Consider the following 22,414-nt stretch of genomic DNA (forward strand, 5'->3'; position numbering starts at 1 on the left):
GGAACACTCTTCCAGATGGAGGTATATAATGGAGGACATAATTGGAATTCATAAGGTACCTATTGTGTCAAGGGACTAAACCACTGGCTATGGTTTACCTATGGAGGGTTTTTTTGTCTTCTGCCCCCTTTCTAGTTCATTTTTATTTATTTATTTATTTATTTATTTATTTATTCATTCATTCATTCATTCATTCATTCATTCATTCATTTTTAAAAGCTTTTTTTACTGTGAAATATGATTTCAACTTGTCCCTGATTGATGTCCAAGATTTTACACATCACCCTTTTCCTTCTGGTAGATGCTTAGCTCTTAATTGCACCTCATTTATACTGCTTAGATCATACTATCAGGTAAACATTGTAATTGGTATCTTCTTTATTCCTTATATTCCTCTTTCCATATCTTATCTTCCCATATCATATTGTGTTGTGTATACAAAAAGAAGTAGAGAAGGTACTTGCCATTGGATACATACTATAAAATACAGGATGAGTTATATTAGTTCATACCTGTCTCCCACTTAGCTCAGAACTCTATCTGAAGGTGTTACAATCTATTTGAAGAAACAAGGCATTCATAAATGAAACAAAACACGGTTATAAGATGTTGACACAAATATATGACATTGTCATGCAAGAAAGTACATGATAAACGGCATATATTAATAGAATGTATATAAGTGAGAAAAATAAATAAGACTGGAATAGTGTTAGGTGACTTCTTAGAGAATAGGAGAGAAAGAAATGAAGCCTGGCTTTGATCTAAAATCAAGTGATAAACTTGGATTATATCAGCCAAATGACTTCTCAAAGTTGATATCAATCTGGTCTGACAAAGAGAAGTTTGGATATATAACACTTTTGCCATTTAGATCTTTTTGAGAAAGAGTTAAGATTAAAAATTTAAAAGTTAAATTTAAAAACTATAAATAAATTATTATAAAGTTAAAGACCATTTAAATCCTAGAAACTTTATGGAGTTCTGAGTTGCATATTCATTAAGTACTGAAGAAGAAAGCCATCTAAATCCATATTTATCTTTTTTTATCCCTACTATTCATTAGTGACTTGTCTCTTCCTTAAATATTATTGAAATAATTGCATTTACCCTATGTTAATTTTACAGATAAGACTGAGAAGTATTCCTATTTAAAGTTTAAATAGAAATCCCTGTTAAGAAAGACCCAGTTTTTATGTTCTTTTATCCTAACTCTGGAACATTTCCCTTGGTAGAAGCACTAAAGGTTCCTTACTCTACCTCTCATCCTTAGTTTCCTAAGAAACAGAGCATAAGGATCAGTCCATTTAAATGTGCAGCCTTTATTCTTAGCATTAACATTCTTCTCTCAATATCCTACCTTCCTCCCACTGTGATAAGACTACTCTGGCAATCCCTATAGGAGGAAACCTGTCAAGTATTTCTACCTCTTTCTAAGGTCAGAACATATTCTGATCAACTATCACACTGACTTCTTTCCTTTGAGCCCCACTATGGCCCCCCTAGCCCACAGTCTACAGACCAAGAACTCTCAGCCCAAATGAAAGTGGGACAATAAGGGAAAAGGGAGATCCTTAAGAGAGATCCCTCAAAGAATAGACTCCTCCCTAATAGCTCATCTAGGCTTTTGTAATCCTTTCACCTCTTAACCGAAAGTTTCACCCATAGTTTTTTGATATTTTTATCTGGGAAGTAAAGGAGAGGAGAAAATATCTACCACAACTTTGCCTTAAAATGACTTAATTCTGCTTTCCCCCAATCTTTTACTGTCTGTTACCTGAGTTCAAATTTTGGCTCCCTCACTTACATGTGACTTCAGGCAAGTTACTCAACCTCTGAGCCTTAGTTTCTACATATGTAAAAAAACTGATTCTCATAAGACTATCAAATTAGATAACACATGTAAGGCACCACATGTAGCACATAAGTGCTGAATAGATGTTAACTATATTCTTTAATTGCAGTTCTTTATTCCTTTTTTAAATCTGTCTTGTGTCTTGTGTCCTTAATGCCTGATAGAAGCCCTTTAGGGAGTGCAGTAGAATATGGGGCAAGTGTCAGATCTCTGTTTCTCTGTTTGTCCCAGATGCCAGGGGGAACAGATTTACCTAAGCTAGCTAGAACAAGACAACTGTAACTTGCACAAATATCTGTAAAAGCCAGAGGAGCCAAATAATTTTAATTCTTCTGCCCTTCTTTTTCGAGTTGACATATCTCCCATCTGGAAGAAAGAAGAATCATCAGTTTCACATCCTCTCTTCATGGTAGAATCTAGGTAACATAGGAAAGGGTTAGGGGTTTGAAAATCTAAAGTCTTTTGACCACAAGAGCATACTCTAAATTCCACTAGAGCATTAAAACTTTTCTTCTTTTGTCTATAATATTGTAATCATTACCTGCTTTGCCGTTCTGTCTGCTATCATATCTGATTCAATTTAATTGTATTCTGAACATCATTTTGTTATTTTGCTCAGTCTCTGAAAAATCTATTTTCTACTACTCACACTTCTTGAATATCTTTTCCTACCTCTAGTGACATATATCTTTTGCTCTATTAACTAAGGTATCGAGCTTTTATAGCTAGCCATTAATTCAAAGAACTAAAAAAAAACTAGACTTTTGAGTTGATTAGGCTCAGGTGATTTATAGGAAAATATTTTGTCAGCTGAAAAATAGCAATTAAATCAAGATATTTTTAGATTTAATAGTTTATTGAGTATAAATAATAGAGTGTGTGTAATATCTATGACAGTACTATGCACAGTGGAGAAACTGAACTTTTGTGGAAATATAATTTCTTATATACTTGAAGTACTTTCAATTCCTTTTATTGATGAGGTAGTTCTACAATTAGGACCAGACAGAGCAGGCACTCTTTAAGTGGTGAATGAGGGGGAAAAAGAAAAGACATTCTAAAAGCTTAATGACATTTTGTCAGCCCTTGTAGAATTAAAAAGTGTTATATAACTGACAGAAAATTTTGTCATTAATTATTTGTTGGAACTTGTATATGACATTTTAAATTAATTGTGTCTGAGTTTGTTAATCATACTGAAATGCTAGGTGTATTCAGCAGCCTAACTCATATACACTAAGCCTCCCTTTGCCAGTTGTGAAATGAAGAGGAATTGCTGCAGTACTGACATCATTTGCTTTGATTATTTTAGGTATTATTTTAGTACATGACCTAACAAATAAGAAGTCATCGCAAAACTTGTATCGTTGGTCATTGGAAGCTCTCAACAGGGATTTGGTGCCAACTGGAGTGTTGGTGACAAATGGGTAAGCCCAGATGACTTCACTTTTAGTGTGAAATGGTACAGCAACCATCGGAATATACCCTCCAGAATAACACTTCGTAAGATGTTTGATTTGCAAACTTTTTCTCCCAGTGTGCAGATCATCTTTTCATTCTCTTTAACAGTTGTCTCTCAAGCATTAGTTTTTTGTCACCATGGAGTCTGATTTCTCAGTTTTTTCCTTTATGTATTATTGTACTTTTGATATCACATCTGACAACTCTTTGCCTAATCTCAGATCATGTAGGTTTTCTCCTGTGTTTCTTTTAGAAATTTTGTTGTTGAAGGTTTATTTGTAGATCTGTGATCCATTTCAAGTTAGTTATATGCATGAAATTTTGATTGAGGTTGACTTTTGTATATGAATGTCCAGTTGTTCCAGTACTGTTTGTTAAAAATATGATCCTTTCTCCATTGAATTGCTTTTACTCCTTTGCCAAAAAATCAGTTGACCATGTTTATATCGTTCTGTTTCAAGAGACTAAATTCTGTACAATTGATTATTGTAGCAGTATAGTAAGTATAGGCAGTATGGTTGCTTCCTTTTCAAATTTGTTTAGCTATTCTAGTTCATTTGCTTTTCCATATAAATTTGAAATCAACTTGTCTATATTGACAAAAATTTGGCTTGGATTTTGATTGAATTGCATTAAGTCTGTAGATAAAATTGGGGAGAATTTTTGTTACATCTTCCAATCCATGAACACAGTTTGACTCTCCATTTATTTTTGAAAGCAAATCCTAGATGTTGTATCATTTCATTTACATATACTTCTGTGTTTAACTTTAAATGATAAGGACATTTTAATATAACCAAAATATAGTTGTCACACTTAAAATTTAACAATAATTCTTTAATATTAAATATTATTTTAATTCCCTAAATGTCTCATAAATGTTGGTTTATATACTATATAATACTATTACTGTACTATAGTAATACTATATAGATAGTATTATATATATATTATGTATATACTGTATTATATATATATTAGATATACTATTTATACTATACTATGTAGATATATATATTATGTATATACTATTATATATATACTATATATACTATACTATATAGATACTATATAGATAAGGTCTATTCATTGTATTTAGTTTATTAAATTTTTTTTAATCTTACATTCCCCTTCCTTTTTTTCTTTTCCCTTTTACACTCTGACAGTTTATTTGTGAAAGATGGCTTGCTTGTCCTGCGAGTTTCCTTCCCTGTAGTGAGTGTATGCTTAATTTGTTTCTCTGAATCCTAAATCTTCCCTGAGAGGATAATTAAATTAAAAAAGAAGGTCTAAAACATGCAGGGTTTTTGTTTTTTTGTTCTTGCCAAAGTATTGTGTATATAATTACAACACATGGTTGTCTATCTCTTTGTGATGTTGTCATGTTACCAGCCTTATCCATCCATGATAAAATTCCCTATTAGTTTTTCATCTATTGGATTTAAAAAAAAAAAAAAAAGGATTTTGAGATCAAATTTCAAATTGGATATAAGATTAATGAAAAAGTGAATAAAAAGGAAAGCTAAAAAGACAAGAGAACCAATTAAATATATATGGTAACATATATATGTTACATGTGTAATACATATATGTTAATATGCAACATATATATTACATGCCAGGTCTGTACGTTATGTTACATATACAGTACATATATTTGTTAATGTATGACAGATTATACAATACCAGTGACAGAGATATATGTCTATTAAAGATCATGGTTGATAAATATATACAAAAATTTGTATGTGAGCCGGAGTTAGTGAGTGTAGGAAAAGGAAATATTCTTAAAGAGGACACTCTCAAAATTTTATTCTCTAATAGAGTAAATTTCAACTTTGGACCATGTCTCCTAATTGATATTGTCTCCTGTTGATATTGGTAAACAGAATCAGAAGCCTTGAACTCAAGCTATTATTGGCTTTGATGCAATAAATAGAATGATAATATTTTTAAGAAATGGAAGGTTTAAAAAAAATGGAGATGTTACATAGTTCAAAACACTTATGTTCCAATGCCAAACAGTAGCTGAGGCTCTGTAAGATTGTTATGAAGGGCAAAAAGATTTGGTAATTTTGCACATACCCTCTTATACACCCCTAGTTTAGATTATTCAGAGAAAGAAAAATAATGTCAAAGGAAGAAGAAAAGCTATGCTTAACTGGGTTATGTTGATTGTATCATGCAATATTGATTTCCTATCATAAGGTGTTTGCAGCCAGATTTTACTGACTGTTGTAAATTGAGCTTATAACATGTCAGAAATCCAAATCTGTTTTATTTCTCATACATGAATAGAATTTAAATTAAATGGTCAACATTGGGCTCTAAATTCTTTTCAGTAGTAGAAGGAATACTACTCTGTCCTTTGGGTAAAAATAGGGAGGAGGAGGAGGATTGTAATAGCCACTGACCCAAGGCCCCTAACCCTAAGTGATTCATATCACCACTCTCTTCCATGGCTCTAAAAAAATTATTTGGTGCTTAATTCTTTTCTTTTACTCTTCATTTTGCATTTCAGCTGCTTCTTTTCCTTTCCATGTTTTGAATCTACCTTTCCCTGGGCTATAGCATCATCTGTGGTCGATTTTTCTGGCCGTCAGCATCCTTATTTCTCAATTTCATAAAATGATATATTTCTCTTTACTGTTTGTAGACAGAAATGTGTATGGTGGTAGGTATAGAATTTATGCATACCCCTGAAGTTTGCCATTTTTCCCTCTGACCAAAGGTTTGAGTATCATCCTAGATTCCTATGTTTTCACTCCACTGATGTTTGAATCCACTCTCTGTATCTACCTAGAAAAATTCTTGAGTTGTTAGCCTTAGAAGGCAGAGCTTTGGGACAAGTCAAGTCAGCCTGCTTTCATATACCTGGTGGGCATTCAGTTAGTCTACAGAGAGTCAAGAAAATAAAATTTGAGTAGTTAGATGAATAGCTGCAAACTCTGTAGATGGTGAGGATGGGTTGATAAATAAACAAGTAGATGGAAGAAATTGGGACAAAATAGGTTTATAGGTGGGGGCCGAGCAAGAATCAGTAAAATAGTATAAGCTACTTGCATTTAAACATTAGACATCTATATCAGAAAGGTAAATTCTATTCACCTCTTCATTATTACTTATCACAGGGATTATGACCGGGAACAGTTTGCTGATAACCAAATCCCATTGTTGGTAATAGGGACTAAACTGGATCAGATTCATGAAACCAAGCGCCATGAAGTTTTAACTAGAACTGCTTTCCTGGCTGAGGATTTCAATGCAGAAGAAATTAATTTGGTATGTATTTTCACTAATGCATATTTCTGTTATCATTAGTTAAAGACTTAACAAGTCATAAATTCTCACAAAAGAAGCTTTATACTAAAATCAGGCATTTGGGTTCGGGTCCAAAATGTAGTGAAGGTTGGAACCAACATAGACTGTCAGAGGAGGACAGGCAGTTCAACTTCCTAATATGCTGATGTTAGAATGTTCAAACTTTGTTCTATGAATAATATAAACATGGGCTTTTTCTTGAAAAGATATTTTAAGATCACACCAAAATCAAAATAATTAAAGTAACAAAGAAGGGTCACTGACACCTTGATTATTCTTGCTTTAGAAAAGCTTCTTAAACTACAGAATTTAACTTAAAGAGCAAATAAATAGATAAATGAGAAAACTACAGAGTGTAAACTAGGAGTGCTTCACGAGCAGTAGACAAACTTGTATGTATATAGAGCATTGAGTTTCTTCCTGAGATACATAGCTCAGTTAGAACTGGATGCTAAAAAGGATAAGAAAAGTTCTCACGTAAGCTAGATAGATTTGCCTAGAGAAAGATCTTGGCCAGTGCTTCAGTCACGGTTTATGTGTCATTATTCACAGGTAGGATTTCTGTAACATATTCAGTGCCCTGGCAATTCCAGGTGGAATTGGTAGTGGTGGTGGTAGTGGTGGTTTAATAATACTAATGACTATAATTTACTGACCACTTACTATGTGCCACACCCTGTTCTACTGCTTTATGTACATTACCTCACATGTTTATCATCATATCAACACTATAAGGTAGGTACTGTAAATATTTCCATTTTAAAGATGATTAGAACCAAAGAGAGGTAACTAGACCTAGTCAGGCACTCTGACTCCAGGGTCAATGCTCTACAATTAAGTCTATTTTCCACTTAATTATTCTCCAGCCAACATTTAGAACCTTAGAGCTGAAAGAACTCTTTCTTAGAAATCATCTAGATCTCTAATTAATACCCAAAATTGACTGTAAACTCATGTTATCAATGTAGCTGTGAAAAAATTTGAATAAGTGTTCCACAGCTGGAGCTTTTTATTCATAAGATCTGACAGGAGAACCAAGACTCTGTAATTTTAATTAACGACTCAGGTAATTCTGATGCCCTTACTCTGTGAATAAACATTTGTGAACACTGGTTGGTTCAAACCAACCTCTATCCCATAACTGAATCAACTTCTGCCTGCCGTTCCATTGTTTTTTACATTCTGCTTTGCAGTGGGTGGGTGCCTTATTTTTCTCACCTGCCACCATGGAATCTTCGGTGTAAATGTCCCAGCTAGTTACACTGGACCATGGTATTCCAGAGGACTCCTGTTACATAGAGTATATAATATCCTTGTTGAAGAAGTGCTGAAGTTCCTTTGTTTGAACATTATTTCCCATGGGAAATTACCACTGAATATACTTAATTTGTTCCAGTAATTACTTTCAATGTATTTTGGAATGTATCTCTTTGTAGTGCCTGTGGGTTTCTGTGACACTACCCTGATACGTATTTTTCCTATTTTTCTTGCAAAGGCAGGGCCGTCTCTTAATTGTTAATAAGATATAAAGGTACTCAAGTGATGGTACTTTGACACACGTGGTTTCCACAGAGTTCACACACAACATACTTTTGGCCTTTATCAGTGTACGGCTTCAAGAACACAGCAGAAATAAGAGGGTTTTGAGGATGCAGAGGAAGGAAAAATGAGGAGGAAAATTTGATACAAGCTTCAAAAAGAGACAGCAGTCAGAAAGACTTTTAGCAAGTAAATATAAAGCCTCACGTAAAAATGTAAGGTGACAGTATTAGCACTAGCATCTTCGGTTACTGTATGAATTTACTTAAAACTATATATTAGAAAAAAGGAAGACTCGAATGTATATATCAGAGATAAACTCAAAGTTACCATCTTGTGCCTGAAAAACAAATTGGTTTAAATTATAAATAGGGAGACAATTGCTTTTTTTTTTTTAAGTCCTATTAGGCTTATTTTGTCTAGGACAAATTTTTCTTTTTACTTCAAAATGATTATATTGAAGCATCTTCCCTACTTAATATTCCTTTCTCAAGCTTAGCTAAGCTATTTAAAGCTATTAATCTTCAATCTTTGCCCTCAGCCATGATCAGTGGCAGATGGCTCTTTAAACTCTAAAATTCTCATCCTAAAATCATAGGGTTTCTATAGCCTACTCAACCTATAACTGGGAGCCCTTAGAATTAAGTTTCAGGAGGTTCTGCTTGTTTGCTGTTTGATTTAGTTTTTATATTTAGCACTATAGCTCGATTTGGAATCACCTCTGAAGTCTTTTGACACCGTGGTGACTATGTAATCAATATCCATTTTGTAAAACACGTCCAGCACGAGTCTATCTCAGGTTTGTCTCTTATGTGCCCCAGCTGCCATATGAATGTGTTCAGACATTATTTCAAGTACAGCAGTTTATACTGTGATGTTTCAGTTTATTTGATCCATACATGGAATTAACTTTTATTGTGTTAGGTGCTTTTGTACCTGAAAATTCAATCTGGTAGCATTTTCTTAGAATGAAAAGAAAAGGGAACTAATATTTCAGTACCTGCTATGTATGTGCATTATCTTCTTTATCTTCTTTAATTTTCACAAAAATCCTGTGGAAAAAATATTATGTTATCCTTATTTCACAAATAAGCAAGTTCAAATTTAAAGGCAGAGTAACCTAACCAATGTCACACAATCTAGAGATGTTGGGACTGATACTCAGATTCAAAACTTGGTGGCTTCAAAGACCTAACTAATTTTTCTAGTACTCTGTGATTTTTGAAAAATTTCTCATAGTCTCCTTTTTGGGTGATTTTGGAAAATTTATTCTAGTTTCCAGCCAAAATTAAAAATGTGAGCCTCGAAATGTTATATGTAGATAAAATAGGTGATTATTACAAAATTTACCGGAAAGGACTCATGTCTTAGAGATTACAAAACAGAATAAATACAACAACAGTGATTTCAGTAATTGCCCAAGGGACACAGACCATCTACAACTGGAAGACAAATACCATCTTTGTAATGGAGCCTACACAATATCCTCATAGTTTGGTCTTAGGTGGCATTTGTGGTAAAATTCAAAGTGCTCTGTCTCTGGAAATAGATAATTATTACAAGCAAAAGCTACTTAACATTAGAATTCCAGGAAAAGGATAATAAACCTTTTAAGATCTTTACTGATCATTGTGATTTACTAGTTGTCTCGTAATGTTCATCTCTTCTGGGCCCCATTTTTTTCCTATTTTTCAAAATCCTATTTAATAGTAATGCATCTATTATTTATTATTAATACTTAATGATATTTAATAATAAACTTACTCTTTATTGTTTATTATTATCAAAAATGTATCTATTATTACCTTTATGGCCTACCAGGTGGTATAATACTTTGCAATTCGATGAGTGAGAAATACCTGGCAGCAGTTGTGTGTGTTCTTTGCTCTAACTCCTTATTTCCATGATTCCTGCTGTTCATATGAACTGCACAGTACTTAATTAGATGGTGCTGGTTAATAACTAGTACTAAAAAGGGAAGTATTAACAGTTTTTAATGGCTGTTTCTGTTTTTAGGGTAGGTCACTTGATTAGTGTCTTGGTTTTGTTATTAGTAAAATTAGCAATCCTGTCTTCCTTTATGAATTATTTGATGATGAATACATTGGTTCAATGTCCTCTAAAATTCAATAAATAGCCAAAAGTGACCCTATCTTCTTTTAGCACTTTCCTCTTTGCTTTGTGCATCCTAATTTGAAAATTACTTAAATATTTTAGAAGAGTATTATGCCCAACATTTGATTATAGAAATGTGCAACAGGAAAAGTAATGACTAACAAAGAGCTTATGTTTCTTAACTTTTAATCATGCATCTTATGCTTTATCTTCTAGGATTGCACAAATCCACGGTACTTAGCTGCAGGTTCTTCCAATGCTGTCAAGCTCAGTAGGTTTTTTGATAAGGTAATAGCTTCAATTAAGTTATTTTTAAACTTAATTTATATAGTATGAGAGTTAAATTCTTTGTAGAATGCTTTGTCCTTTTATTCCTTCCTCCTGAACTTGATAGCCTGAATACTTGTTTTGATCTCTCTTATCTGTTGTTATAATTGCTCAAGGCTTGCTGACGTATTTATTTTATCACCAGTGTTCTCTAAGCAAAGGATGAAAGCTACTGGATTTAAGTGAGTTATTTTAAAAGATACCTAATTTCCCTCCTTAAAACAAATTAAGTTTTTCTCTTTTCCAGCTCTTTCTCTACTTATTCACATCTCCTCCACCCCCACAAAAGGCACTGAACCCAGGAGATTTTGCTTAAAGCTCTGAGTTCTTTTTGCTCTCCCAGCTATCATAGTTGTTCTCCACATAAATGTCACCTTTACTTTTAAGGTTATGTCATCTCCTTGATTCCCTTATTTTCCCTCTCAGAACACTTGCATTCCAAATATTGACTCTTGCTAGCATCATCTTATGTCCTGAACTGGAATGAAAGTATAGAATGACTCAGCATACTGGTAATTTAGGGCACTGTTTGTCTTTCCTTCACAAGGCCATGTGGCTGCATCATACACAGTATTGACCAAGTCTAAAGTGTTTGCCTAATGTTGGATTTACGTAGTAAAGTAAAAGAGAGTATATTTCTGTCTATATTACTGAAAAAGACTAATTTCTGTATTACATTTCCTTTAAGGGTACAAAAAAAACAGTGCCCTCCTCATAGCTCTTTATGATAATCATTTTTCTTTTACCCACTTAGGGATCTAATATTTGGCCCTTTTGTCCATAATGTCATAATAAGATAAGCCCCACACCCCTCCCTGTTTAATAGTAGACCCCTGGGAAATGTTTGCTTCATCTCAGAACTTCCCAACCAGAGTGGCAGGTACAGTACAGGTGTGCCAAGATAGCAAGTCCCTCATTTCAAGCAGCAAGGGTTCCCCAGGCTGAGTGATCAGTAACCCCCTTCATTTGGCCCAACATGCTGTGCAAATATTAGCATTTCCTAAATGTACCATGACATGAAAAATGTTGTGAAGCAGTGCAAGGGACTGGATCTTCTTTCCATGCTATTTTCAAACTTCAAACATAAGAACTTCCATTTAGTTTAGATCCGGGGCCCCCATCTGATACTCTCTTCTGTTGCCTGAGAGCAACAGCTTATAAATCTTTGTCTAACACAGGAAGATCCTACAATATATTGCTTAAACTTGTTAATAATTTATTAATTTGGAAATTATTGAAAGAAATAAAAAGGTACAGACTTTCAGTTATAAAATGTGTAAGTCACAGGGATGAAAAGTACAGCACAGAGAAGATGGTAATATCATAATAGCTTTATATGGTACAGATGGTAACTATACTTACTGTAGTGAGGTTTTGTCATGTAAATAATTGTCGAATTACTATGTTGTAATAACCGGAAACTAATATAATACTGTATGTCAACTATACTTCAACAAAAAATAATTTTTAAAAAATGTAGTAAGTTAGGTCCTAGAGAAACAATGGGTTATGGACTAGTGTGACCTGAGTTGTCTGGAAGACTTGATTCAAAAGAAATCAGAGCGAGCTTGGTTAGTTCCAAGAAGAGAGCAAGATTTTGTAAGAGAAAGACACTGCAAGTTGAGAGTAAGGACTTAGGAGCAAAATCGAAAAGGTAGCTTCTCTCTTCATTACCTGAATCATAGTGAAACGTATGTGGATTAGGAGGGTGGCCAGACTTCTTTCTTGTACCGAGAGGGTCTTTGATAGAGACCTTTGAGACACATTATTTCATAGTGAAGTGTGCCCTATGTAGGGGACGGGTCCATGAGCCATGACCTTGGGCTTGATGGGGCTGCTCTCATCACAGAGCTTGGGGGACACTCTGTGTTGAGAAATGGTGGGCAGTCAGCAGCTGGGGAAGGGTTGCAGCCCTGAGTCAGGTGCGTGGCACATCCCAGGTCTGTCACCCTCAGCGTGTGGTAACTTGAGGAGTTTCTAGACTTCAGTCAGATGACACAAATTCCTGACTATATTGTGTCTGAACCTTAGTTAACAGCCAATAAATCAGTTTTAATACATGAAAAAAAAAAAAAAAGACTAATGTGGTTGCCTGAAACCACAGTAGCCAGCAACTAAATTTTGCCCATTTTCTATCAGATCTTCCAGAATTTGGTATAAAGATTTCTTTTCCAAGAGGGAATCTAGCTCCTCCTCCAGACTCCCTTAAGTAGTAATTCCTCCCCACTTTAGAATGATAGAATTTTCCTGACCTGCCATGGAGGGAAAGAAGGTCACCCTCTTTTATGTGTGTGGAATTGAGTATTTTGAGATATATACCGATCACAAATCAGCTTTTCCACCTTTGGGCCCAGTGAATGCAACCTTACCCTGGGTCGCCTGTGGCTAAAAGTAACCCAGCCATAGTCTGAAAGATAGAATCTAGATAATTTGGCCATCAAGCCAGTGAAAGCAGGGTGGCACAACCCTGGAAGAAGATACCATGCTCTTATTCAGGGAAATTCTTAGCGTCATAATTCTGGATTCCAGCATCTTAAAGTTAATCTGCAGCTAATATGTATTCTTATCTGATTGGCTTTTTTTTTTTTTATTGGCTTTTCTTAATCACAACAGCTCTGTGTAAAGAAAATCATACTGCCTCTGTAAGCATTACAGTTTCTCAAGTGTTAGAACAAAATTCATTATTTTTTTAAACATTTATTTATTTATTTGAGAGAGAGAGCACAGCTATCATCTGAAAACATAGTGCTCTTAAACTCATTATATTAGGGCCTGTATTTTAAGAGGTTTTCTTCAGCAATAGTGATGGATTCGTGCAGATACATCCACTGCTTTACCTCGTTTCTCCTGTTGACCAAATACAGACAGTTCTAAAACTACTGAATTAAGGATACAGATTCAGTCCATGGAAGGAAGTTCATTGAATGCTTTTGACCTACCAAATTTATCACTGTGTTTACTCCAGGGGACGTGGCAGTTGACTACATTACACATTCCTCTGTAAGGAATAGCTGTACTATTGTAGTAACGGTGAAAGTGCTCTGCTTTTATCTTATGGATTCTGTTTTGTATCTTTGGGCTGACTAGTAGGAAATTTTGAGCAAGATTTGCTTCTGTACACTGGAAACTGCATGGATTATTATGTCATTCTCTGGTTATTTAGTCATTTTTGTGCATTCATTTATTTTTTGATCTATTATTAATGGTTTGGGGAATAAGGCAAGCTTTTATGGAAATACGCCCACACTCCTGATCTTAGCACTAGATTTAACTCATTGTACTGGTTGTCCATAACTATTGAAAAGACTCTTACCTTAGATATGCCTTTTAGTCCCATTAGTGGCAACTGCAGTGTACCACTTTTCCAGGGATGTTTGCTAAGCCCTTAAAATCTTTATTTGTTTCTCACAGGTCATAGAGAAGAGATACTTTCTAAGAGAAGGCAATCAGGTCTGTATTCTTGATAAAGTGGGTTCTAAATTTGGATAAGTGATTTCAAAATTTACTTTCAGAAGTGGTTAAAAAAAAAGTAAAATCTTTTGTAGGCACAAGCATTTTCTTTTGTCCTGCTAAACACAAAAGAAAAAAAATCATATCAAGGGAAAATAGGGTTCAAAGAAACAAAAAGAATGCTGGGACAAGGTTATATTATAAACTAATAGAAGAAAATCATTTGCTTAAGACTCTATAAGTACCTCTCCAGAACCTGTCACAATGCGGGCAATTCATATAAAAGTGCAATTGATATATGTTATGAGAGTCACCTTCATCTTCCCTGATTTAGATGACACTATCACCAATTTGTTGGCAAATATTTTCCATTTTGATAGAATTTATTTTATTATTTAATCTAAGTAAAACCTCAGAGAGATGGTTCTTTGAGGAACAGGCCGACATACAGAAACAGAAAAGAAGGGAACAAATTGAAAAGGCTATTAGTATTTGAACTCTGCATGCTGAGACGTAACATGATTATCTTTCTTGCCTACAGATTCCAGGCTTTCCAGATCGGAAAAGGTTTGGGGGAGGAACATTAAAGAGCCTTCATTATGACTGAATTACACTCATCCTCTGGAAGAGTGAACAAGCAGTGGCAGTTTTGCACAGCTTCCTTCTTGCTGTGTTGATTATTAATGTTTCAGCCTTTTCACAGAACCATCTTAAAATGCCGCCCTTCAGCCTCACCCTTTAATGGAAAGCTGAAAGGAAGTGACCGTGTGGGAGGTCCAAACTCTGTCCCCATCATCTCTGTTCCTCACCTTTCTGTCCCCATTTATAGATTATGTCAAAGCCTCGTGGAAATATGAGATGTTGTCAAAATGATGCAGGAAATGAGCAGTGACAGAGTGCTGCAGAGAAAATTTACTCTTTCCAGAACTGGAAGGTTTTTATGGGTCTGTAATTTTCCCACACTCCTTGCTGAAGGCCTAATTAAGTACTTCAGAAATGTAGCTCTGTTGTTTTACCCTTTTGAGGGGAAAGGTTATGTTAACCAGCCCTGGATTGTGCACCCCAAACAGCCTCTCTCATTTTCAAAGAAGCAAAATTGTGTTATTTAATTGCGTCCACTCTCATCACACACAAGGATGCCTAATAATAGCAGCCCTCATCTCCCTCTCTTTTCCTTTGCAAGTGGTTCAGTGGCTAGAAGAGGTGGACTCAGAGCTGGAGTTAAATATAAATAGATTAATAATACATAGAGAACAGCAGTACCGGAAAAGAAGAGTTCTCCGAGAAATGGACACCTCCCTAAATCCTTCACTCTAGGTTCCAGTTGTCTGCACTGTCTTACAGATTTCTATTTGGAAAGAGGTAGGGTGAGATCTCAGACCCGCATGAGGGCAGCAAGAGAGATTTACAGCCTCTTCAGTCTCCATGTTTTTAAAGGAAAAGTCAACTCCTGAAATGTCTCTTAAGTGCAGTCGGTAAACTAAGAATATTATTCTCTGTGTCAACAATGTATTTATGGGGAGAAGTAAAAATAAGTTCCACAGCAACACATTTACATGAATTATGGACTAGGATTCTTAGATTTCATAATCCAACGTCTTTTGGGGGTGGTGTATGTGTGTATGTATGCATAATTATTCATCGTTTCTTTTTTTACCCATCTTTTCTGCTTGTTTAATTCTCTATGCCCTGGTTCTTCTTTAATATATAGACCTGGTTTCCAAAAACTGCAATTTGCTGCTTTATTTAACACCCATTTTCGCGCTCTGGCTCTGCGGCAGGTCTTTGCACTCCTGATTTTGTTCCATATTAAAAAAAAATAATAATCACACAATTTCAGCTTCTCGTTTTAAAACTAGGCAAAAAACCCACTAAATTCATTTCTATTCCATTTTAATTACATTTCAGAAATACTTTGGAAATCAAGGTATGCTAAAAGAGGATCTTAAAATAAGAATGTTAGCCAGTGCTTTTAGAAAGGCAGTTGTAGGAATTTGGCAAAGGATTTTTAAGGCACTTTTCATCAACCAGAATATTCTTTCTCTGCATCCTTGCCACTAGACTTAACCCTGATTTCTTTTTTGATACAAAGGAGAGCTATGCAAATCAGGCTCTGTATGCGTAGTTTGGCACAGCCCGTTGTGACAGAGGCCATGCAGGTAGGCAACAGAAACCAAATTCATACACAAAGACCTGACCCAACTAAAGTTCTTTGTATTCTGTTTTAAAAAAATAAATTAAAAGAAAATTATACTTAAAAAAAAATAAAATACAACACAAAAGCAAAAATCAATATATAGTCCTTTCCTTCCTCCCCCCTTTCTTCTTCTTTCTTGCCCTTAATTTAAAAATCTATCTCAATTTATTTTTTCCCTTATTAAAAAATAAAGTAACCCATCACTGATTGCTTCAGGGTCAGCCTTGAAATCTTAACAGTACTCCACAACTCCATTTCTTCTTGCTGTCAGACTTGACCCCCCGGATTATAGTTTTCTGAGAAAAAAACAGTTTTTAATCTATGGTGAATTTATTGCAAGTATTAGCATCAGCAAGACCAGGCTCTTTGCCAAAATGAATGTTATTAGCCAAAGTTCTTCAAAAAGAATGTTTTGAAGCATAATTTTTGCTAAGATTTCCTGAGATGTGCTCATCAAAATTGCTTTTGGATAATCAACAAATGTAAATACCAAAATACTTCCTGAGAAGTATTAATTAAATCTTTAATTTTCTTGATGGAACAAGTGGCTAGCAATAGAGAAAGATTTTTTTTTTCCTGTTGTGATTTAGATGTCTAACCAATGTTATTTTTTGTGGAGGCAACCAGACGTGAAGGCATATATGGTCATTCATCTGTCCCTCAGGTGACAGGGCCTCTCATTGGAAACCAACTAAAGATTTGGGTTGTCCTCTCCACTCTATGCTCTGAAAAGAATTGCTGCTCCCAAAGGGGTTTGCTGCTCCATATCAGCTTTATCTCGGGTTCTCAGAAGTCCCTAAACTTGAGGCATCCATGGCGGATTCCAAGTGCCTTGACACTGCTGTTTTTCTGTCCATTCTGAAAATGGACTATGTGGAACGGATGTACTGGACTATCAGACTGAGATGAAGAACCCCTAATTGCTGCCATGACCAAGCTTGAGTGTCTGTTTTCAATAGTGTATGCTGTAGCACCCAGCCCAGAGAGGACCTTGTATGGGTTTTTAATAAATGTTGGTTTAATTGAAATTTTTAAAGCATGTGTACCATCTATTTTAAGAAGTTTGAAGGTCTAGCAGGATATCTGCATTGATTTAATATCTGTTAAAATTCAAAGGAGGATACTGTTTGGGGGAAGGAGGAGAAGGAAATAAAAAATTCATTCCTCTGTAGTCCCCAGACTGAGTTAAATCGCTGTGGTAGGAAAGGAAAGAAAAGTTCCAGATGATCCAGCCCTGAAAGAATCCTGAGCCTCCAAAATAATCCCTGGTATGTTTGTCTGAGTCAAACTTGGAGCCTACCAGAGCTGCTCCTTAGAGTATGACAGGGGTCTGACTTTCAATTATTATTAGCACCTCCATTGAAGGACTCAATGGCTTTTAAGTTCAAATGTGCATAAAAATCCTCTGAAGTGTTTAAAATGTAAATCTTGGAATTTCATCTGCCCCCTCTTGCCCAATTCTGTATATATGGTATAGGGGAGGATTTTGTATTTTTTAAAAGGCAAACCAGATGATTCTGATGCAAGTAGTCCAGGATCTATGCTTTGGTAAAGATAATACATATCACAAAGCAGAGAATACAAAGAATGTAGACTCTACTTAATGGCACCTTTACATCAGAATTCATCCTCACCTTAATGAATAAGCCATTCATTCCTCTTATTACGTGCCACAGCAATCATGAAATGGTTGTCACATCCTCTATTGGCAAAACAGGAAATGGTTGTTTGTGACGTACTACTACCTTTTTTATTACTATGTTCCAGGTGTATCTATTTCTATTAAGATGTCTTGCCATTTTATGTGTGCACAGTCCTCTCTTGTACCACATTTGTTTTCTCAGCTGGCTAATTATTAAGCTTTACCAAGGTGATCAGTAAGTACTGGTGAAAGACAAAATCCCTAAACTCCCAACAAAGTTGTAAAACCTGGCTCAGTCTCGGCAAGTACATCTTTCAGTTCCATCTGTTTCTTGGAGACCCTTTAAAACTCCTCGAAGTCCATCCTGGAGTGATTGCTCTGCGTCACATTCCTTCACCATTACCCTGTAACAATCCCCAGCTCCCAGGATGTAATGTTTTCCAGTTTGCTGGTGTGGATCAGTGGTCATCCAATGGGGATGGGTACAAGTATCCCCTCCAAGAGGTACATGGGCACAAAGAGTTTTAGGGAAATCATTTTACAGGTCATCAATCTGCATACGTATGTTAAAATCGATCAGCAACTCAATGCCAATTACTTCCCACCTGTGCATGCTTTCATAATCTTTTTCTGGGGCAGCCCCGTTGGCGCAGCGGTTTGGCGCTGCCTGCAGCCGGGGTGTGATCCTGGAGACCCGAGATGGAGTCCCACATTGGGCTCCCTGCATGGAGCCTGCTTCTCTCTCTGCCTGTGTCTCTGCCTCTCTCTCTCTGTGTCTATGAGTAAATAAATAAAATCTTTTTTTAAAAAATCTTTTTCCCACAACAGAAACGGAACCTCTTAACATAAGAATATGTTATATTGCCCCAGGGTGTAAATGTCTTAGGATGCCAACAAAAAGACAATTCTCAATATTAGCTTTATTTAAGGACTCTGTTCTACTCACATAATTATTTAAAAAAAAAAAAAAATCAGACTTCTCAAGGAAGAATTCCTGAGAACAAAGCAAAGAGAGTTTTGGTAGGAAATATCCAAGGCTGTGGCACATTCTTTCACAGCAAGGCTTCTTCCTTGGTCTATTCAAATATCAAAATAACATTTTTTAAAAAGATTTATTTATTTATTTATTTATTTATTTATTTGTTCATTCATTCATGAGAGAGAGAGAGAGGCAGAGACACAGGAGGAGGGAGAAGCAGGCTCCATTCTGGGAGCCCGACGCAGAACTCGATCCCGGGACTCCAGGATCGCGCCCTGGGCCAAAGGCAGGCGCTAAACCGCTGAGCCACCCAGGGATCCCCTCAAAATAACATTTTTGTGAAAAATAATGATACAGGCAAAGGGGAATAAAATTAACATCTATTTTCTCAGCTCTTTCTGAGTAAATGAATTAGAAAAAGCACATCTAAGTGAAAAAGTAACATTTAATTAAAGTCAATGATTCCAGGCATCCCTGCTGGCTCAGCGGTTTAGTGCCTGCCTTTGGCCCAGGGCATGATCCTGGGGTCCCGGGATGGAGTCCCACATCGGGCTCCCTGCATGGAGCCTGCTTCTCCCTCTGCCTGTGTCTCTGCCTCCCTCTCTGTGTGTCTCTCATGAATAAATGAATAAAATCTTAAAAAAATAAAAAGTCAATGATTCCAGTAGCTGAATAACCAAGCCTTTTCCAATCAGGTTTCCTATTATTTCCTTGCAACCAAATTAAATAAGAACCTAACTGAGTTGTTGATAGGTCATTAAAAATGATGTTTAATGATAGATCCCTATCTGATTTTTGATATTCAGAAAGAGAAGTGATATTGTAACAATTCCTTCCATTCTTACCTACTTATTTATGACAAATCTTAACACATCTGTGAAACCAAATAAGATTAAATGATGCTGACTCCTGTCTTCTTCCAGAAATAAGAATTATAAATAAAAATTATTAATTCATGGGTATATGAACGAATGAGGGACAGGCATCCACCTTATTAAAAGAAGCATTTCCAAAAAAAAATTTACCTTTTATATTTATTATTTATCAAAATATGTAATATGTATGGGTTACTGTCCTAGAGAAGAATCTTCCAGTCTCCTGGCTGGAGAGTAAAATACTTCCTGATAGCATTCTCTGGCAGTTTAGTGGAAGGAGGCTGGAGGCTTCATAATCACTTATTACACTGGGTTTTGGACTTAGGCTCCACTTCCTGGTGTTTGTGAGTCTGGAACTTCGCTGAATTTTCTTCTGGAGCTTCTGTTAAGAGTAAACCTAATTTGTACTAGAATCTTAGAGAAGCAGATACCTAATGTCTGCAGTTCCTGGTCCTTTTCAAGTTCCCTACCTCATGTGTTCCCTTTATCAATTCACTGAATCTGTTCTCTCTGCCTGGTTTTTAGCATCTTTGTTCTTGTTGCTCACAACTTGGATACTGTTGACTCTGTCTGGTTCAGTTGGTTCAGTATATGTTCGCCTTGTCCCTACACAACCTGCTCTCTCCGCTGGATGTCCTTTTGAATGCTAAAAAACCACCCTGGCCAAAAGGCACGCCTCCCCGTTTCAGATGTCTGCCGAACTCTCCCTTCCCCAGTCTTCCCTCATAGACCCCTCCGTCCTGCCCTAAACACATCTCTTTAAATACACTGCCCTTCCTCTTCTCTGCACACACTCTTTCCTCTGCTCAATGCCCTATCCAACTCATTCTATGCAACTTGGCTCAGGTATCATCTCCTTTGGGCAGGCTTCCCCGCCCTCCTATTCAGGAGGAGGTGCCCCTCAATCCCTCCCATAGCACCGGGGCCCTTCCCTGTCACAGCAAGTATGGTTCTCTGTTGTAATGGCCTGATTATTTCAGTCTTCTTAGGTATGCTGCTCTAGTAGAGAACAGAACTGAGTCATCTTTGTGCCCCCTGCATCTCACAGGATCTAGCACATAGCAGGTCCTCGAAAATTGTAAAATAAAGCAATGACCGCGTGATTACATTAATTGAAATGGGAAACCATAGACATAGAATCAGATAGTTCCTGAGTTTTATTTATTCTTAAACCCTCGACAGTGTGTGGCACATAGTAGTTACACAAAGCAAATACTTGTTTTATTGCATCACAATTATAAACAAAAAGGAAATACAGTTAGGCCAGCAAATATTTTCAAGCCCCTCAAAGTAATTTTCATCCAGTCAGGGATCTGTGACCACTTTCTTACTCTTTTGGAAATCTCCCACACCTCAGGAAAGAGCTCAAACCTGCTTTCCCAACTTCTTAAATCTGCCTTTCCAACTGATTCAGTGGAAAAAGCATAGGAAGTTTACAGAAAAATAAAGAAGTAAAGCTCTTCTCTTTTTATTGATTCCCATTCATGTTTTTCCCCTGACCACCAAAACTAATCTCCAGGATTAATAGATTTAAGATCCAAAGTACTCAAACTCAAATGTAAGAAATATTTTTTCTTGAATTCATTTTTTGATTTTGAGTCTGCATACTACAGTAATAGCAAAAACTTAGCTTCAGTAAAATTGGGGCCACCCCCAACACATACCACTTCCTCCCAGGTGTGTATATAAATTCCAGGGAAGCTTGCATAATACCACAAAGTCATCTGTCTATGCTGACATATGCTGAGATGTCCTATAATTGCCTGGAACCCAGGCATCAAGCCGCACAGTTTGTTACCAACCTGTCATTTGTTGCTTCAGTCTGGCCCTCTCCCTGCTAACACCTCATACACAGGCAAATCATTCTGCTGCTACTGCAGTATGCTGGAGCCTGGGGACCTCTGGAAGTAACTTAGACCCATGTATATGGAGCAGAGGGTCTAAACTGGCAGCCCATAACCTTTTCAAACCTGCATGCATGTCTTTGACATCACTGTATCCGTTATCTCTCACCACTTAACAAACCATCCCAAAACTTAATAGCATAAAATACACCATTGTGTTTGCTTACAATTCTATGAGACAGCAATTTGGACTAGGCCTTGCGGGTGGTTCTCCTGCTGTTTTCACCTGAGATCATTCACATGTCTGCCATTATCTCGCAGCCAGATTGCCTCATTCATATGTCTGGCCATTAGTGCTGGACTATCTTGCCCTAACCTCTCCTTTCAAGGGGTTTCTCATTCTTAAGAAGACTAGCTCAGCTTCTCTGTGTGGTAATCTCAAGTGGAAAGAAATGGACAAATCTTAAGGCACAAGCACTTTTCAAGCCCCTACATGTGTTGTGTTTGCTCTTAACCAAAACAAGATTCAAGGGAGGTATGAGAAAGACTACATCTCTTACTGGGAAGAGCAGCAAAGTCAACATTACAAAAGAGTATGCATACAAGGATGGGAGAGAATTTTTGCAACCTACCACAATGGATTTATCCATTCATTCATTCGTTTGTTTTAGTTGCCAATGTTTAAAAATTAGAGCTTCAGATAGAAGTCTTATTTTTTTTTTTTTTTAGAAGTCTTATCTTGAAATATGACCTAGCCTATCTACATTTCCTGCCTGGTCTATTGCACTTGTGTCTGTGATAATAAAGCC

General features: G+C 36.2%; 1 protein-coding gene across 2 annotated transcripts in view; it reads left to right on the top strand.

The window, feature by feature from the left end:
* RABL3 (RAB, member of RAS oncogene family like 3) overlaps window positions 1-17,293 on the top strand; it is a 37,548-nt gene extending 20,255 nt beyond the window's left edge. Inside the window, exons 4-8 of one of the 2 annotated variants that reach the window (XM_041771381.1) lie at window positions 3,168-3,282; window positions 6,448-6,598; window positions 10,508-10,579; window positions 14,030-14,068; window positions 14,610-17,293. In XM_041771381.1, coding sequence (XP_041627315.1) covers window positions 3,168-3,282; window positions 6,448-6,598; window positions 10,508-10,579; window positions 14,030-14,068; window positions 14,610-14,675 — 443 coding nt within the window. In that variant the 3' untranslated portion in view covers window positions 14,676-17,293. The remainder of the gene's footprint in view (window positions 1-3,167; window positions 3,283-6,447; window positions 6,599-10,507; window positions 10,580-14,029; window positions 14,069-14,609) is intronic. The other variant, XM_041771390.1, reaches the window with a different exon arrangement.
* The last annotated feature ends 5,121 nt before the right edge of the window (window positions 17,294-22,414 follow it).

The sequence above is a fragment of the Vulpes lagopus genome, chromosome 1 (genome assembly GCF_018345385.1).
Source record: "Vulpes lagopus strain Blue_001 chromosome 1, ASM1834538v1, whole genome shotgun sequence".
Classification (NCBI taxonomy): domain Eukaryota; kingdom Metazoa; phylum Chordata; class Mammalia; order Carnivora; family Canidae; genus Vulpes; species Vulpes lagopus.